Here is a 20299-nt window from a genome sequence, read left to right as displayed (position 1 = left end):
GGCTGGTGTACTCATTACGGCAGGCGTGGGAAGAGTGGTTGGAAGCGACATGATGCACTCTCTCTTAAATGCAGCATCGAGCCTTCCACCGATTGACACCTCACCGTAGAGTCCTTATGGGGTCCACCGGCAAGGGGCTTCACAGGTCCTCGGGGAACTATGGGTGCTCGGGGGCCACTGTTCATGGCCCCGAGTGCCCCCTCCCGGAACTGTGTCTTCTCGGGTCCTTGGGGAACTACAGGTGCTCGGGGGGCCACTGTTCATGGCCCCCAGCGCCCTCTCCCGGAACTGGTTCTTCTCGAGTCCTCGGGGAACTACGGGTGCTCGGGGACCACTGTTCATGGCCTCGAGCACCCTCTCCCGGAACTTGTTCTTCTCGGGTCCACGGGGAACTACGGGTACTCGGGGGCCACTGTTCATGGCCCGGAGCGCCCTCTCCCGGAACTGGGTCTTCTCAGGCCTCGGGGAGATTATCCCCGAGGGAAGGCGCCGCGTGGCATTCTGCTGTCCTGGCCTCGGGACTCGGGGACCCCTGGTTCCCATATCACCGACAGCAGCCCCCGGGCCAATCGACAGGCGATAGCCCAGAGACTGCGGATGGGGCCCTATTTCTTCGAGGCCGACCACCAGCCTAGAGGACCGGCTGAAGAACGCCGAGGACGAGCTCAAGACCATCCTCGCCGAGCGGATGAACGTGAAGCTGATGATGCGGGACATCCTTCAGCAGGCACGGGACTCCGTGGAGGCGGCCAACCTCGGGCGCGTGTTCGTGGGTGACCAGTCGTTGGACAAGGAGACGACGGGCCACATCGCCCTCGGGTTTGCTGAGATCGCCCGGCACCTCGAGGCCCTTCCCGCCGCTGTCCAGAAGCTGGCGACCCGGGAGGGGCGTGTGCTGGCCCAAGGTGTGGCCAAGCACATTCTCGCCTGCTACCGCTGCCGAGACCCTGCCTTCCCGCTGGAGCTAGCCCGGTAGGGTGTGGTTGAGGCAGAGGAGGCCGCCGCCCAGGAAGCCGTCCGCGCTGTCACCACCGAGGTGGCGGAATGCTTTGTGTGGGAGCCGGACCCGAGCAGCGACAGCAGCAGCGATGCATGCAATCCTCCTCCTAAACCTGTAGATAGTTAGGGATTTTGTTTTTTGGAATGTTGTAAATATGGGAGTGATCCCCTCCTGAACGGTTCCTTTTAATGTAATAGAAATCACTCTTGGGATTGAAACTCCGCTCTGTACTTGTTCTTTGTGTTGCTTGCTTTTTGCTTGATGTCCCAAGAGGCATTGGCCAGGCCGAGCCCGGCAATCTTCCCCCGAGAGGTTAGGTCGCCCCGACCACTCACTGTTCGAGTAGTGGGACCACCCGAGCGTCCAGCCCCCGAGCCCTAACGAGTCCGCAGTAGCTAAGTCAAAGAGACACAAACATGGACTTCTTTGCTCGGGAGACAAGTCCAGCTGGCACGGTACACGCCACGTCCAGTGAACGCTTTTTATCCAGCGACCTCTCAAACAAGTAGACCGGAATGCGTGCGGGCAGAAACACGACCAAGAGTCCCCACGGTTTGGTGGTTCCCGGGGTAGGATTGACTAGGACGAGCACCAACAGCCCGCCCCTGGGATCTAGGCGGTCCCGACCACTTTTGTTCAAGCGGTAGGATTACCCGAGAACCCTAGAGGCTCGATAGTGCTCGGAGTACTGCCAAACCGGCCGGGCACCACGGCCACCATAAAGGACCTAGGTTAGTCATCGCCGCATGTACGGTACGCCGACTACTGTTTGTTTTTGTCGTTCTAGAAAATCAAGCATGTGGGCGAGGTTTTGCGCACGAGGAGACCGTCTCGCCGAACAAATTAGCATGCGAGGGTCCCGAGGATAACTCGGGAACAATAATTTATTGCGTATATATGAAAGGAAATTCATATAACTTTAGTAAGTCACCGGGTAGCTGTCAGCCTTCTGGCCGACCGATCCAGGAAAGGGTAGATGCCCTGAGCTTGGGGTGCCCAGGAACATGGGTTCCCTCATGCAAAGCGCCTAAGCCCCCAAGACATCCTTTAGCACCCGAGCACTGGAAAACTGGTGACAGAACCAGGGGCTAGGCAGTCCCGACCACTCATGTTCGAGCGGTAGGATTACCCGAGGACACCATAGGTTCGAGCAGCGCCCTGGGCACTGAGGCCCTTGCAGTCAGGCTACTTGGTTCTTGATCATTGATCTATAAGTTTAGAAAAAGGCAAAGGTTCTTTGCTTGGTGCGCTCTGTTAGTGTGGTACTTATTATAGACTGCTCTCATTTTTTACCTGAGACCTCTCAAATACCTGGACCGGCGAAGTGTACAGACAGAGGTATAACCAAGAGGTCTAATGGTTCGGTGGTGCCCAGGGCAGGACTGACCAGGCCGAGCACCGACAGCCCACCCCTGGGGTCTAGGCAGTCCCGACCACTCTTTGTTCAAGCGTAGGATTACCCGAGAACCCCAGAGGCTCGGTAGTGCTCGGGGTACTACCATGCAGCCAGACACCACAGCCTACCACAACAGACTTAAGTCAGCAGCTACGGCCTGCGCGCATACTGATCGTGACTCATTTTTATCAGCGGGAAAAATGAGATAGCGTGTTTTTCTCGCACAAATTGATCATCTCACCAAGCAGATTAAACATATAGATTCCAGAGGAAAAAACTCGGAATATGAGTATATATTGACAATTTGTACAGAAGTGTTAACTTACATGGTTGGTGGCAGCCCCCAGCCAACTTGGACAGGGGGGAGGCCCCTGGCCTGGTTGGCCTGAGCACAAACAAGGTCACCTAGGGATAAAACTTGCGCAGATGCTCGATGTTCCACACGTTTGGGAGAGGCTGCCCGTCCTCTGTGGCCAGCCGAAATGAGCCTTGGCGCGGAGCACCGATCACAATGAAGGGGTCTTCCCACATGGGGGAGAGTTTATTCTTTACTTCGCGCGATTGGGCGCGTCAGAGAACTAGATCCCCAACCTCGAGTGACTGGGTCTGGATGTGGCGCTGATGATAGCAACGCAGGCTCTGCTGATATCTGGCGGCTCGGACGGTGGCTCGTCGCCGACACTCCTCCAAGTACTCGATGTCGTCGCGTCTTCGCTATTCCTAATCGCCTTCGGAGTAAGCATTCACCCGGGGGGAGCCGAGTGTGAGCTCGGAGGGGAGGACTGCCTTGGTGCCGTAGACGAGGAAGAACGGTGTCTCCCCGGTGGCGTAGCTTGGCGTGGTCCGGTTGGCCCATAACACAGCAGGCAGCTCGTCGATCCACCCTTTCCCATGCTTTGCCAGCACGTTGTAGGTCCGGGTTTTGAGCAGCTTCAGTATCTCGGCATTTGCACGCTCGGCCTGCCCATTGCTCCGAGGATGAGCGACAAAGGCGAAGCAAAGCTTGATGCCGAGGTCCTCGCAGTAGTCCCCGAACAAGGCACTTGTGAACTGGGTGCCATTGTCGGTGATGATTCTGTTTGGGACGCCGAAGCGACTTGTGATACCGCGGATGAATTGGATTGTCATGATACCGCCGAAGCGACTTGTGATACCGCGGCCGAAGCACCCAGACCGCGAAGGGCCAAGACAGGGGGATGGTATGAAGAGCCTGAGCTGGCTGGTGAACCTGCTTTGTGTGGAACTGGCACGCCCTGCAGTGCCGAACCAGCTCGAAAGCGTCCTAGAGGGTTGTAGGCCAGTAGAAGCCTTGCCGAAAGGCCTTCCCGACCAGCGTGCGGAATGATGCAAGGCCACCGCACTCGCCCTCGTGGATCTCAGTGGGAAGCTCACTGCCTTCTGCTCGGGTGATGCATTTCAGGAGGACACCGTCCGTGCCACATCGGTAGGATGTTTTCTTTCAAGTACCCTCGGATCTCGTCGATCCACGAGGCATCTTGAGAACTACCGACAAGCGCTGCGCACTCACCGGGCAGCGGCACCCTGACAGGACCTCCCACTGAGGGTGCTGCCTGGGTTCCCCCAACTAGGCTCGAGGGCTCCCCTTCATCCTGGTCGGCAGGTAGGATAGATGAACGTGTGAGCCTTTTCTTCAAAGGACCCGACTGGGACGAGCGCCCGGGCAGAGGCCAGGCGGGAGAGGTTGTCGGCCAAAGCGTTATCACGGCGAGGTATGTGCCACAGCTCCAGACTGTCAAAGTGCCTCTCCAGCCTCCTACCCTCCGGCACGTATGCCGCCATCTGAGGATCCGCGCACTGGTATTCCTTGGATACGTGGTTGACCACCAGCTGGGAGTCACCCTTGACAAGCAGCCGCCGAATCCCGAGACCCACCACTGCCCAGAGGCTAGCGACGAGGCCCTCGTATTCCGCCATATTATTGGTCGCTCAGAAATGCAGCTGCACGACATACTGGAGTACTTCACCCGTTGGGGAGGTGAGAACCACTCCAACCCCCGCGCCTTTCAGCGTGAGGGAGCCGTCAAAGTGCATGACCCAGTACCTGGGCCCATCTTGCCCGAGGTATGCGGACAACTCTTCATTGTCGATGTCGGGGACCGACGTCCACTCTGCCATGAAGTCGGACAAAGCCTGGCTTTTGATTGCCTGGCGGCTGACGAAGTGCAGATCGAATTCTGTGAGCTTTACCGCCCACTTGACAATGCGCCCAGTGCCTTCTCGGTTCCGCAAGATCGGCCCCAGTGGATATGCGGTTACCACCGAGACCGTGTACGTCTGGAAGTAGTGGCGCAGTTTCTTGGAAGTGATGAGCACCGCATAGAGAATCTTCTGGGCTTGGGGGTATCTTGTCTTGGCGTCTCGGAGGACTTCACTGATGAAGTACACCAGTCACTGTATACGGCGGGCCCGGACAACAGCCTCGCCCGAGGGCTTATCACAGCCCCCGAGCTCGGTGCAGTGGTCGAGGCCAGCTGAGGTCTCGGGCTTGACTCCCTGGTCGGGAGGAGCCGAGGTCTCGGGCTCAACTCCCTGGTCAGGAGGAGCCGGGGTCTCGGGCTCGACTCCCTGGTCGGCAGGAGCCCCGAGACCTGTAGGCTACTCGGGGGCGGCCGGGAGCTCAGACCCAGCATCTTGCCCCGAGCACTCATCACGCTCTACCACCAGTACCATGCTCACGACCTGAGACGTGGCCGAGAAGTGGAGCAATAAAGACTCGCCCTCGGAGGGGGCCACCAGTACGGGTGGTGAGGTGAGATACTTTTTCAAGCCTTGGAAGGTCTGCTCGGCCTCCGGTGTCCAGTCAAAGTGATTGGTCTTCTTCAAGAGTTTGAAGAGTGAGAGTCCCTGCTCCCCGAGCTTGGATATGAAGCGCCCCAAGGCCGCCATGCAGCCAGCAAGACGCTAGACCTCCTTGAGATGGGCCGGGGGACGCATCTGCTCAATGGCCTGGATCTTCTCTGGGTTGGCCTCAATTCCTCGGCTAGAAACCAAGAAACCGAGGAGCTTGCCTGCGGGTATCCCGAAGACGCACTTCTCAGGGTTGAGCTTCAGACGGGTAGTGCAGAGATTATTGAAAGTCTCGGCTAAGTCTTCCAGCAAGGTGGCGCGATCTCAGGACTTGACCACGAGGTCGTCGACATAAGCTTCGACGTTACGGCCAACCTACGTATTAAGGGTAATGCGCACGACCCGCTGGAATGAAGATCCAGCGTTGCGCAAACCAAAAGGCATTGACACATAGCACTAGGTCCCCACCGGGGAAATAAAAGATGTTTTTTCCTCGTCCTGTTTGGCTATGCGGATTTGGTGATAACCCAAATTTGCATCTAGAAAACATAAAAGATCGCACCCCGTAGTGGACTCGACTATCTGGTCTATGCGGGGTAAAGGAAAAGGATCTTTGGGACAAGCCTTGTTTAGGTCGGTGTAGTCGACACACATCCATAGCTTGCCATTGGCCTTCGGGACGACGACTGGGTTTGCCAGCCACTCTGGGTGGAGGACCTCTAGGATGAAGCCGGCATCGAGGAGCTTGCTGACTTGCTCCCGGATGAACTCTTGGCGCTCGGACTCCTAGCGTCGGATCTTCTGCCTCACCGGCCGTGCGTCTGGTCGCACAGCAAGGTGGTGCTCGATCACCTCCCTAGGGATCCCGGGCATATCCAACGGCTGCCATGCGAACACGTCAGTGTTAGCCCAGAGGAAGGCGACGAGCGCGCTTTCCTATTTGTCGCCCAGGTCACCACCGATTAGGATGACCTGGGACGAGTCTTCGCCCACCACGACCTCCTTCGTGGGGATGGAGGCGTCGGCGGTGAGTCGGGGTTTGGATGAAGAGGGTCACAGGCCCCCTGGGTGTCCTTCGACCTCGGCCCGAGCAGAGACCAAGGCCGAGTATAGCTGCTCGGTGCAGGAGACGGCGCTGCCGATCTCGGCAGGCACGGAGATAGGGCCAGCAGGGCCCGGCATCTTGACCGTGAGGTAGGCGTAGTGCGTCACCACCATGAACCGGGCGAGCGCCGAGTCCCCGAGGATGGCGTTGTAGGGTAGAGGGACTTCCACTACATCAAAGATGACGTTCTCCGTTCGGAAGTTGTCTTGGCTCCCGAAGGTGACGGGCAGCTCGACCTGCCCGAGGGGTAGAGTGTGTCCCAGCGTTACCCCGTAGAAGGGGAGGGACGGCTTTAGGCACCTCGATGGCACCTACAACTTCTTGAATGCCTCCTGGGACATGAGGTTTAGGCCTGCACCCCCATCGATCAGCACTCGGCTGACCTTCACATTGCAGATGGTGGGGGACACTACGAGAGGTAGTTGCCCCACCCCTGCAGTACTCGCAGGGTGGTCCGCCAGACTGAAGGTGATCGGGGTCTCTGACCACTTCAGAGGCCTTGCGGTCGCAGTGCCCAGGGTCGCCGACCACACCTCACGCCGCATTGTCTTGACGCAGCGACGAGAGGAGGGCGTGTACGCGCCACCGTCGAAGAAAGCGATGGTGTGCTTGGGCTCTTGGAACCCGAGCTCTTGGTTTTTGGGGGTGGCTCTGTCGTCGCCACCCCTGCGGCTCTCCTCGCGCTCCTTCTGGCGCTGCTCAACGAGGCCCTTGACCGACCAGCACTCGGTGAGGTCATGCCAGTTAGTTTGGTGGATCTCACACCATTTTTTCGGCTCGGGCCTCGCGGGAGCGGGCTTCTTATCGACAACCGCTCAGCGTGCTAGCCTGCGGGCAGGGCCCTCCACTGGCACGACAAGGGCAGCGTCGCGCTTCTTTCTCTTTTTCTTTTCCCACTTGTCGGAGCGGGAAGGACCTGTCTTGTCTGCAGCGGGTTGCTCAGGGCGCGGGACATGCCACGCCCGAGCCTCCGCCGCCTTTGCGCACTTGTCGACCAACGTGAAGAGCTATGCGGTGGTTTCGACCTCATGCGTACCTAGCTTTTCGAGCATCCGCTCGTCGTGGACGCCCTGCCGGAAAGCGACTATGATGGCATGGGGTGTGATCCGCGGGATGGTGTTGCGGACCTGGCTGAAGCGCTGTATGAAGTGCCTCAGTGTCTCCCCCTCTTGCTATTTGACAGCGTGGAGGTCGCACTCCAAGCCAAGGCGCGTGAAAGTGCCCTGGAAATTGGCCACAAATTGGTGGCATAGATCATCCCAGGAACCAATGGATCCTGGGAGTAAGTTCATAAGCCAAGAGCGGGCAGAGCCCCTCAAGGCTACATGGAAGTAATTGGCCATTACCTTTTCATTTCCGCCCGCCGCTTGGACGGCGGTGGTGTAGATCTGGAGGAACTCGACGGGGTCGACGGACCCATCGTACTTCTCCGGTAGTTCTGGACGGAACTTCGTGGGCTAGTTGACCCGGTGGAGCTCGTTGGTGAATGCACGGAAGCCCGTGCCATATCCCACGATGCCAGCAGTGCCCTTGGGGGCGAACGTCGGCGTGCCGGGGAACCCCAGCGGTCATGGGCCGGCATAGAGGAAACCTGATCCTCTGCCTCAGCCTCACGCCGAGACTCCCGGTGGCGATCGAGAGTGACGCACGCATCCTCGACGGCCCTTCGCTCATTGAGGTGCAAGCGGAGGTCCTGAGATCCAATTGTGGCCAGGGGAGCGCCGCTTCGCCTGGAGCCCCCTCAGCTGATTCTGCCGCCACCTGAAGATGGGCTGGCTCTTGTGGCACCGCGGTGGGAGGTGGCACGGGAACTTTCAGCAAGCACCTGCCGGTGAGCCGTGCCTACCAAGGCGGCCACCTCCTGTAGCCAGCGGCCTTCCGGGGTTTCCCCCGCTGCTTGGACAGGCGGGTGCCTGAGGAGTGCTTGCGCCGCAAGCAAAGCACTCCCAGGGTTGGCGTCACCGAAGGTGAGCCTACGCCGTAACGGCAACTGGCGCTGTCCGGACGTAGATCTTGCGGCGTTTGCCGCCTGCTGAGGGTTAGGCAGCCCGCCTATGGCGGCGGCGGCCTTACTGGGCCCAGCGCTGTTGTCCCCAAAGGAAGGGGGTGCCGTACGGGCCGGCTGCTGCTGCTGTTGAGGAACAGCAGGAGCTGGGGCCTCCTGGGGCACATGCTCCACTTCTTCACTGGAGTTTGAGCCAGTGCGTTGAAGACGATGTCCGCCCGCCATTTTTTCTGCAGAAAACAAGGTGGATTCAGGGATGCAACCCCCCTACCTGGCGCGCCAGCTGTCGGAGGATGAACTCCTCAAGCGGGGATCCTGGGGGACCCCCTTTGAGATTCGGCCGGGGGGATGATTCTGAATCTACCTCGTACGTGAATTTAATGCGAGTATAGGAGATGTAGGCGGGACGGATGATCGACTGCTAGTGGGAGTAAATGCTTGAGGGATTTTAGACAGGTTCGGGCCGCACAGAGCGTAATACCCTACTCCTGTGTGTATGCTATTAATGCTCTAAGAATGCCTCTATGTGGATCTCTTATGTTACAAGATTTTCTGTCTAAGTCTAGAGCTTCGGTCTTCAAGTGCCGATCTCTCTGAGCTTCTATTCGTCGGGCTTCAGACTTGTGCGCCGTGTGCTTAGCTTTTTCAGGTGTCTCCAACTTCTAAGACTTGTTAGCTTCGGTCGTCTTCTCCAGGGTGCGCCCCCCCCCCCCCTCTTATACTACTAGGGAGGCTTGGCGCGCCCAGAAAGGAGAGCACGAGTTCTCATGAGCCATAAATAGAAAGCAACCATCATGGGGCTGTAGCTTGATGTTACAGGGGATTGAAAATCCGCCCTCGACCAGTCTTGTCGCTCGTTACGCTAATTTTTAGCCGGTGTAGTGGGGGGGGCCATCGGGCAGCCGTCGAACGACCTTGCATGCCTGCTCGGTCAGAGCTGGTCTGACACAGCAGAGAGGCAGGCGATATGTCTCGAGCCCAGCAACAATATCTCCAAGCCGTTCCCCTCATGGGCCCCGCAGGGTGATGTGCGATGGGACCCGTCGCATTAAATGTCCCTACACCCCTGCCAGGCGGTGGTAGGGGCTGACGTACTCAGTACGGCAGGCGTGGGGGGAGTGGTTGGAAGTGACAGGCCGCACTCCCTCTTAAATGCAGCATCGGGCCTTCCACAGATTGACACCTCACCGTAGAGTCCTTGTAGGGTCCACTGGCAAGGGGCTTCTCAAGTCCTTGCGGAACTACGGGTGCTCAGGGGTCACTGTTCATGGCACCGAGCGTCCCCTCTCGGAAATGTGTCTTCTCAGGTCCTCAAGGAACTACGGGTGCTCGGGGGCCACTGTTCATGGCCCCGAGCGCCCTCTCCTGGAACTGGTTCTTCTCGGGTCCTCGGGGAACTACGGGTGCTCGAGGACCACTATTCATGGCCCCGAGCGCCCTTTCCCGGAACTTGTTCTTCTCAGGTCCTCGGGGAACTACGGGTACTCGGGGGGCCACTGTTCATGGCCCGGAGCGCCCTCTCCAGGAACTAGGTCTTCTCAGGTCTCGGGGAGATGATCCCCGAGGGAAAGCGCCACGTGGCATTCTGCTGTCCTGGCCTCAGGACTCGGGGACCCCTGGTTCCCATGTCACCGACAATTGTTGAGGTGTATTTCACATGGCGGTGAAACCTTAGCGGGTAGACACCTATTAAGAGGGGCTTTGTGAAGGTCTTGTAGTGGATTCCTAGCACATACCTCAGAAGTGTATAAGAGTTTTTCATTGGCCAACAGATACTCAGCAAAATGGGAAGACACAACTTATGAGTAAAGTGGATAACCTCTGCAAAGTATAAAACTAATTAATCAGCCGTACTCATGATCAAGAGTGGCGAGAAATGCCACACATGATTAGAAACAAATTGGTTGTCTAGTTTGGTCAATCATGGTGATAGGAACTATAGTTAAGGTGGTTGGATAGTTGGTCAACCATTGTTGGTGGGAATTGTAGTTGAGGTAATTGGAACCTTTGGTTTGGTCGTGTGGTTAGAACTCGAGGTTAAGTCAAGGCGGGTGGAATATTGGCTCTGATTATTTATTCTTCATTTAGTTTAATTACTTATTTTTAAATAATTGATTTTACTTAAATTCAATATTTATGTAAATAAACCCATGTTAGCTTTATTCTTATTGTTTGCCTTCATATGTATTTTTACCATAACTTGTGGAGTACGACATGTATCACACTTGCTATAAACACCATATTGCTCAGTCAAGGAAGGTATTAAGGACTTCACGGAAGATGATGCATCCTAAGGTTGTTCTCTATCGATTATCTATAGAGTTGCCTATGCTATTTTATTTGCTTCTTGACCCTCGGTCCCTGATGTAAGAACCAATGTACATTTAAGTTAATGGATATTGTTTTGTTATTATATATGAAGTGTATATGTATTGAGATTGATTTCTAACTTAATAAACAGTAAGAGATTAGTATTAGACTATATGTATTGTTATCGTATATGCATCTCTCAGTCAGAGTTGTTCGTAGATCTGCTGCGCGTAGTTGTGAGGCGGCGCCTGCGTGCACATGCAGTGCACCGTCCTGCATTGCCGCAATGCCCAAAGCACAGGTATATACAACCAGATCAGGTCAGGTTAGACCCCAAAATAAAAAGAAATCGCAGTAAAGATCGATGAGGCGGGTAGCGCAGTACGTACGTGTAGAGCTCCATGTACCCGTCGGTATTTAAGCCCTCGCTGTCACCATCGATGGCGCGCCTGATCTTGGGCGACCGGTGTCCTCCTCAAGCTCCACCGTCCTGTGGTCGCGCTGCAGGTCTTTCGCCAATCAACTCAACCGCGCTGGATTGGAGATGATTGGGATGGGGAATTGCACGACTGTATATGAATGAATACAAGCCCATGCTGACTTGACCCAGTCCGATCTATCCTAGCTCTTGGCCCTTGGGCCTTGGAGCGACCTCGCGCAGGGCCCAAGATTTTGTCCTGAGTTCACAAGTTCCCATCCAGACAAGCACTGTGGACATGTATGTGCAAAGATTTCTTAGATTGCCAAGTGTTAAACACAAAATGTTAGACTGTCAAATACTAGTACATGTGATTGTAGCTTCGGAAGAGAAAAATAGCAGCACATGCAGGGAAAATTCCTGCCACCCGTTGGGGAGGGTTGTCTCCTCAATGGGCACCTCTCCCTTACTCTCCCTCCTGTATAAATGTGTCTGAACAATGAATGAAGAACATCAAACTCATTCCATCTAAAATCTCTACTGTCTCTCTATCGACTTTTAACAAACTTCACAAGAGATTATGATGTTGGATCGTACGTGCAATTATGATGCCAATGTGATACAACGCTCTAGTTCCCTTAAGATTATACACTGGTCATTAGGCCCCAAATGAACGAAAGCAGCTCATATTATGAACAAGTTTACATCAAAAAAGAGAGATCGAGTCCAAAGGCTCTTCTATGGGTGGCCTCCCGCAGGCACTTGATACATCCAAAGAATGGTCCGAGCTGTTCTGAACCTCGTTCCCTTCGAATTCACACCACACATCTAAAAAGCTACCTCAGAATATATGTATCCAACTCCGCCATTAGTTCTATAATTATAGTTTTCTCGTACTTGACATTATAGTCCTCCACATTAACCAAAGTACAAGCTTAAAAAGTATCTTGTCGGATTGAACCCTATCAGTATCACTGCAAGATAAGAAGAACGTGAGACAATTTTCACAAGGTTCACTAGACGCTGTACAAAAATGCACTTACTGAGTGGAGACAAGATGATGACAAGACCAATTGGGTACAGGAAAAATGTTGTTCTGTCCAAAAATGGAAGAACTGCAGCCAAAGATTTAAAATTTGTCACGACAAAAGTGCACAAATACAAGGCAATGAAGTTTCTGAAAAAGATAAAAACTAGAACGTACCATCGTATCCTAGAAAGTTCAGGTAGTGGTAATAAGAAATTGCCACCACGAAAAGTAGGTTTGACAACAGAGCTGGACAGAAGCCATGCACGACCAATAGTGGCGATAGAAAATATTGAAGCACTGAGAAGAGAAACTTGTCAGATGAGATACCACAGATGTCGCAACTAACATTCAAATGGACACAAGTCTTGATATTACCATATAGGATGACAAATGCAGGAAAGAACGAGTTACAGTGAACATCAAATGCATAGAGCCTGCAAGGAATTTTGTTTGAACTGTTACTGATATCGACCATTACCTTAAGAACAACACATTGCATAAATAAGTTGTAATCACAATCACAAAAATGTTGCTAGTCAACAAAGCAACAAGGTAGATTGTACATCACACAAGCAAGATCAACTAAAAGTGACATGTAAATCTCGACCAAAGAAATAGAAGTGATAGCACACAATGCAAAGAATAGACCACAACCAGGTACAGCTCCCCTCAGGCTAGCTCCTATTAAAATTATTATCAAAACCAACCACTACGAATCCATAATTTGCACAGATAAAATGTTACTGATAACTGAATTGCTACAAAAGTTCATCAAATTGTAAAGAGAAAACAGTAGATCCTCTATAACCCGACGTACAAACTCAGGAGAAAATTTACAACTGATAGAAGATAGAAAAATTACCACTCGACACGTTGCTCAACGACATGGCTGTTACGCTCCTCTCTCAAGTAATAATTTGTAAGAAACCTGCATCAAAGTACAGAAGATGATAATTCTGATTCCCAATCTACTGGCATGCACGTGTATTTCAACAGATACGTTACTAGAACATCAAGAGTAAACCAGAAATAGAACAAAGGCGTGAAAATGTAGGCTAGCCTATAAAGCAACTATGCTTTGGGAGTAAATTTCTAAAAGCAATACAAAATTTAGGCTGTGTAGCTGCAGGCCCAAGTAACCAGTATCCCACCACGGCAAGCTTTGATGGAACCTATTGTATATATGTTTAATTATCTTTAGCTCAAGGATATTCTTTTACTTCATTTATGCATAGCACTAGACATGTCAACGTAACACCCTTGAAGCTAGTAGTTAAGAGTAACAAGGCAGTAGTGGTGACAGATAAAAGTTCTAAAATTCCCAATCTAGCTCGCACATAAGTTCACATAGTACTGAAGGTTATATGAATATTGTCATTATGTTCCATGAAAACATGGAGCAGGAACACTACAAAATCACATACTTACCAACAAAGTGTGGCCAAAACTATACCAGCAAACAAGAAATGGATAAGCACAACCGAAGTGATTGTTAGAGCAGCACGTGAGGCACTCTCTCCATACCTACAGAGCAAAGACAAGAATATTTCCATTTACAAAAGAAGACAACCTAATAAAAAAAAGGCAACTTTAAATATTTAAATGTCAACTAATCTATCAAAGATCATCTGAGTGTATCGAAAACAGATATTTTAAGTCTGAACTATCATCAAGATGAATCATAAAGATAACAGTATTATTAGAAAATCTTAAAGAACTTACGCTGCACAGTAAGCTGAAGTTGCAAACACAAGGAAAAGAATTAGAATGACAACAAATGCAGGATCATCCCGAGCCCATTGGTTCTTAGTTTCTGAAAGTAAGGGCAAGAGATATCAGGCATTCACAATAATACTGAATGCAAAGCAGATAGGTGACAGGCATAGTATCGATAAACACAATTCCAGTCAGCATATCGAAAATCCAGGAAAGATTAGAAGGCATGTATGTTTGATATCGAAGATCAATTGCATAGTGAACTCAACACAAGCTCACCGACGGTTGGCTCAATAAGCCATAGTGCTCATGCAAATGCACCCAACTAAGGTCATCATAGTAAATTTGTCTTGGCTACTGCCATAAAATGATTATGGTATCACAGTGAACAAGTGGCAGTGGAAGTGGCAATATTCCAAATTCTTTGCATATAGAACAGTCATGTTTTTTCTTAGAATAATCTGCTTCAGCACTTATTAGAAACTCAGTGCAAACAACAGACTACTAATGAATCAACTTCTCCATAATGAATAGGAATATGTTGAGTCTTTCATCAGCATCAGCTAAATTACCTATAAATGCAGATTTGCAACTGTTACACACAGATGAAATATGCACACAGACAAAAATTTGTATGTCCATGAGGGATCTGGTTCTCAATCAAGGAAATCATGTAAGATCTTCATATGCATTCAACCATTCAATCTTAAAACAATGTACCCAAAGGATTATTGTCAAAATCAGGAAAAACTATATCCTTATCAAGCTCAAGTAGCTATTCTTCACAAGTAAATATCAGCAATATCAGATGGTCTAGCATATCTTAATAATATAGAACTTAAGTAAACTAGTATTCACAAAAAAAAATGTCCAATGAAAACAAAGAAATGAAAGATCACTAAATCACGACAAAATTCTAATCAAAACAAGGGACAATTTAAGATGTTTTATGTTTACAATGAATTCTATTGGTAAACCATCTATCAACTTGTAATAAGAAAGGTAAAGTAGACCACGTACGCTTGTGATATTTGGTGTGTTGATAGCTGTCTTCCAGGTAGTAGTAACATAGACAGAAATAGACAGATGCCAGTCAGATGCTTAATCACACAATGGGCATCAAGGAAAAAAGTATGATACCGAAATTCTCCATCATAAGACAATACAACTTCACAATGGATAAATGAATTTGGCAAGGTGTCCCTCATCCTAAGCAAAAACAAGGCACGTAACCTTTGACTGTAAGCGCAGGAATGTCAGGGTAAATCCGGTTTTAGGTGGGTCGTTGGATAGAGCTTTTGGAGGGGTTAGTTTGTGACCTTCTGGTTGAATGTTCAACGTGAAATTTGCCATCATGTTATTTCAGTACCAATTATGCCCGATACATGATATTGCATAATATAAGTATCTTGAAACTGGGACTTAACAAGTTCTGACGATCCAAAATTAGCATCGAGAAGTTTTCCATTCGAAAAGTATAATTCAGAAGTTGTATTATATCATGATCAGTTGATTATTGTGCCAGAGTATTTAGTGTTAGCAACAACATTTACAGAAAGCCTCGGTATGACAAAAGAACAAATAGAAACAATGAAGAACTGGACAGAGTGCAGGATGCATACACTACTTTTGGTGAAGTACAAAGATGAACCATTTGCCAAAATGTGTATTCGATATCCATTTGTTGCCACTGTCAATAGGAAGAACAATGTCAGATTGCTTTTCAGATAACCATACATTAAGAACGGAAGAACCTAACATGGGTATTAAGGAGTGCCGGGTTTGTCTGATCCCACTACACAAGAACCTAACATCCAAAATGGAGGACAGCAGGTTAGCACTTTGCAGTGCCGAATCCAATCAAAAAAATATACAACTCGAACAGCAATGCAACTGGGAACTGATCTAAGCAGACTTGGACACCTGCGCGTCTTCCAAAACCTCACGGCGCCCCTCAACGTCCTAGAGCCATGCCACCACTCGGGCAGCAACGCACAAAACAAATCCACGAGATCCGCAGCCGCGCTGGACCCTCAATGACGCGAGCTCGCAATGCTTGAGGGAAACCAAACCCTACCGAGAACTCTAGGCCTCCGTCCCACCACGCCACGGGTAGCCGTGCGCGACTTCGGATCGGCAGGCAGCGCGGGCAGAGGAGAGGAGGCAAGAGAGAGAAGTGGAGTGGGATTCAGGGTCTAGGAAGTAAGGCGGCGAGCACGGACCTTGACGATGCGGCGTAGGTAGGGGCCGAAGAGCGGCGGTGCGGAGCGGGCGGCCCCGCGCCCCTTGGACGCCGTCGTCGGCAGCATGGTCGTCGTCGCCGTCTCCCTTGCCTCGGCTGCTCCGATGGATTGTAACGGTGGCTGTCACAGCCGCGGCGAGATCTGGCTTCGCGTTTCGCGTTTGGTCGTGTGTTTCAATTTTTTGTTTTCCTCTTAATTTTCTTCTTCTTCTTGATCAACTAACTGCTCTGTGGACTGTTGTGGGCTTTGGCCCATGTTGGCCGGCCCAGGCAAGCCCACATATCACACGGTCCAACCAAATGCGTCTGAGATTGTCGCATTGTTCAGCTACTAGTTCCGTGTGTCACCAATGCCTCCAATTTTTCTTAAAAAAAAATCCTCCAATTGAGTTGAGTCATCAATTGGAACATTAAGCATTCAGCTAAACAGAGATTAGCCAAGACCTATCACGTTGTTATGTTACTATCCGATTAAGCATTAGCTGAACATTAAGCATTCAGCTACAAGAGACTAGTTGGCAATTTTTCTATTTTGAATTATATTTTAGCAATTTTCAAATAAAATAATATTATTTAAAAAATCCATGAATTACAATTTGGATAACATGTACGGCTCCTTATTTGAATTCGCTGGAACCAGATGTTGGAAAAATGTGCATTTTTATTTTATTTAATTTCTAAATAAATCATGAGTAGAAATTAGTATAGTAACATCATAATATTGCAACAGTACAAAGTAGATATATATAACAGAGATGCACATGTAACTCTTGAAAGTAATCGCCAACAGGAACAACAAATTACTACTCAGCATGACGAATATGACTAAATGAAAGTTGATCATAGCGAATATACCGATCGACAGTGGGAGAAGCAGAAACCCACATAATATCGATGTAGAAGATGCCGATAAACAGGAAGCAGACCGCATATAGTCGATGGCGAAGAGGAAGTAAATCGCGAGCAGTTAAGCAAAACGCTTCCGAAACCTTACTCATCCTCTCATGGTGTAGGATCGCAAAGATGACGGGTTCCGGAGATCTTCTCTCCCAGTCGCTGTTGCACGCCAACGCAGCGAGACGAAGTAGAGTACCTATGGCGACACAACAGAGAGGAAGAGGTAAAACCCTAATTGAGTATATCTTTTGTAGTGGCAGGCGATAGATATATAGAGAAGTAGGGATGAAAACGGAAACGATATATATCGGTTTTCCGCGGCTCGTTTTCGAAGAGTTCCGACCGTAGCAGCCGGAAATGATATACCGAAGAAATGGAAATGGAAATGGTATTACGTCCCGGAAATGGAAGTGGAAATGATTTTGGGCTCTTCCGATCGTTTCTGGGTTTTTTCGTATTTAGCCGGTAATTATCGTATTTTAAGCCCGATAATTACCGTTTTTCACCCTCATATCTGAAGGTCCACATCCACAAGCAGCCCAACCCATATAAATCTATATCAAGTCTAAACTATTATGTGTCTATATTAAATCTGAACTAAAAACTATATGTAATATGTCTATCTCGTTGGATGTTAGCTTGTTGCGATGCTCTGGTGTCTGGTTGTATACTTCAGTACTTGTGTGTTTGTTTGGCTTATCATAAGTCAAACATGTATGGTATTATTACTTAAATTAAACATTTGATATTATTCCCATAGTGTGTTTGTGTGTAATCATCGATCAATTGACTTGATCCTATACATGATGCATGGACGTGATTACGAGTAGCGTTACGCCGGTGTTTATCGTTCTATAATTTCGATTCCTAATCGATACTGGCTTGTTTCCGTTCCGACAATATCGTTATCGATGTTCCCGTAATATCGACGCCGTATTCGTTTCTGGCACTATCGTTTTTTATTTCATTTTCGAGAAAAAAATATGAAAGTGAAAATAATGAAAGCTCCTTCCAATCGTTTCCGACCGTTTTCATCCCTATAGAGAAGCCGCATGGTTAAGACACGTCATAATCACGTGTCACAATTTTATGTAAATAATCGTAGACCATTTTCTCACGTAGTAAAAGAATAAAAGGTAAAAACTACACCCGTACTAGCAATGTGCTAATGGAATAAAGAACGCAACTCCTTATAAGTTAGTCTCAGTTCATGTCCATTAGCAATATGGGCTAAACCAGCCATCTCTAATTTTCTAATAGGTATTTAAGATTTATTAAAAATTATTCTGACAAATAAATGAGCTAGCCCCATATATCCCATCACAAAATATGCGTTCTTTCTATCGCCCATACAAACATCACGAGAGTTGTTTTAAGTAAGCCATTAACATTTCGCATTCCATGGTATGTAACATGGATATTTGAACCATAGCTTATTGCTAGCTCTACCCACCCAACCGGCAAGTGATGTGATTGAGTACAAAATTAAGCTGCTAGCTAGTCCTGCTTGACGCGGCCTTCTTCGGCTTCCTTGCCGGGGATCTCATGCAAAAAATTAATGGCGAGAACATGCTCTTTTGAAAAATTGGGGTCTATTCTACCGTTGGTGAGAAATTATCGGGATATATATATTTTTTAAGATTACATGCTTCTTTGAAAAATAATGAGTTCTATCTTATTATTGCCCGTTTAACGGGCGAGAACAAGAGACTTTGTGAGCCTAAGCTACTAGCGAATTTAATAATCAGATAGAGAAAGTTCACGCTCGTTTAGCGGGTGAAAACTTGATCGAGACATTTATAGCTGCGACGCCGCACGGACCCATCCAAAAGGTATCGCCCATTCGGCAGATGAGATCTTTTGAGTATTTAGGTTGGCGCGACCGGCACTACCGACGTCAGCATCTCATTTTATTCCCATTCCAGTCAAGAGAAGAGGAGAGGAGAACGACGGGGAGGGGAGGGAGATTTGTGTGACGAAGCCCTGCTGGAAAAAAGAGTTAATTTTTTTCTATTTTTTTACAAACCCGGTAGAAGAGGAGAGGAGAACGAGAGTTAACTAGTGCTAGATTTTGACATCGGTTAGATTTTAGATCTAGGTTTTATTTAACAAACCTGGTAGGATAGCCATTAAATATAGGTTAAAATGTAGATCTAGTTTTAAAATTAGAGTTAGATATAGTTCAGTAATTAGATCATATTTATATGTATATTTTAGCAATTAGATGTGTTTGATGTAGCGAACCAGGAATATGTTGTTGCACTATAGATTATATGTTATGTTACGCTTGTAATGAATTTTGCATTGTAGATGTAGTTTAACATGATTTTTTCTATTCTGTCGTAATAATAATATCATAGTTTTTGTCGATGGTTGCCAGGTTTGTTGGATATGTGACAATTTAAGATTTTTTACGGGGACAATGAAATCTTTTATGGTCCGAAAGAGGTAATATTGTCTGTATTTAAGTCAATGGACAAGGGTATATCCAGAAAAATGCACAAACGTGTCGGACACTTGTATGCCTCGTTGATGTGGGGTTTCAAAATAGATTCCGAGATTCAAGAGATAACTATTAACATTATGGGCAACCGTTTCACAGAAGGTGTGTACTAAGGGATGTTCTCGCTCTGGGAAGTTGAAGCGTGGAAGAGGTACACGTCAGGATTTCTCAAATTTCTAAAAAAATTCCAAAATTATTGAATAGTTTCACCAGTAGAATAGGTTTAAAACCTATTTTCATAAACAATCAATCAGAATAGGTTTAAAACCTATTTTCATAAACAATCAATCAAAATAGGTTATTATTTTGTGTGCATTGCATGCTGAGTTTTGTTAGGAGCTAGGTAAATGCATTAGAGTTCTTTTTCTTTTTCTTTTTCTTTCTCTTTGATGTTTTGAGTCAAAAAGATTTTAAAAAGGTTTTTATAAAACTCAGTAGTGAATAAGTTAAGGATCTTAATGGTTGGAATCCAATTTTTTTAATTCATTATCTATTCAATCCTTGATTATATTTGATCCTAGTTTAATTCAAATCTTATCCAAATCCTTGTTTAAAGTCAATCTCTCCTTTTTCTTAAATTCTACACAAATCTAAATTCAAATTCCTTATCTACTCCTATTCTTGTTCAACCTCATTTTTTGTTTCGCTTAAATTCACTCCAAGCTCAATTCAAATTCAAACTCTATTCAAACTTTTCTACAAAAGTTTTATTTCTAAAACCCTAGATACACCTAAGGTGCCATTAGACTCAAACCTACCCAAGTACAAGCCTTTGACCGGCACACAAGTAATCTAGAAAGTCCAACAAAAAGGATCCACGAAATTTATAAATTTTCGCGGACTCCTGGATAGTCTCATCTTCAAATGAA

At 48.6% G+C, this 20299-nt stretch overlaps 1 protein-coding gene across 1 annotated transcript; it reads right to left on the bottom strand.

Annotated features, from left to right (window-relative positions):
* Positions 1–11712: 11712 nt before the first annotated feature.
* LOC133902215 (uncharacterized) lies at positions 11713–16215 on the bottom strand. Its single transcript, XM_062343816.1, has 10 exons — positions 16011–16215; positions 15411–15478; positions 14809–14834; positions 13795–13885; positions 13501–13596; positions 12935–13000; positions 12448–12506; positions 12247–12369; positions 12086–12157; positions 11713–12016 (listed from the first exon to the last, which is right to left on the bottom strand). Exons 1-10 carry the CDS (start codon positions 16095–16097, stop codon positions 11961–11963), a joined length of 744 nt encoding a protein of 247 aa, XP_062199800.1. The 5' UTR covers positions 16098–16215; the 3' UTR covers positions 11713–11960.
* Between the last annotated feature and the right edge of the window lie 4084 nt (positions 16216–20299).

Source organism: Phragmites australis, chromosome 20 (assembly GCF_958298935.1).
Source record: "Phragmites australis chromosome 20, lpPhrAust1.1, whole genome shotgun sequence".
Lineage (NCBI taxonomy): Eukaryota > Viridiplantae > Streptophyta > Magnoliopsida > Poales > Poaceae > Phragmites > Phragmites australis.
The sequence above is the reverse complement of the archived record's forward strand: the minus strand, read 5'-3'. Positions and strand labels throughout refer to the sequence as shown.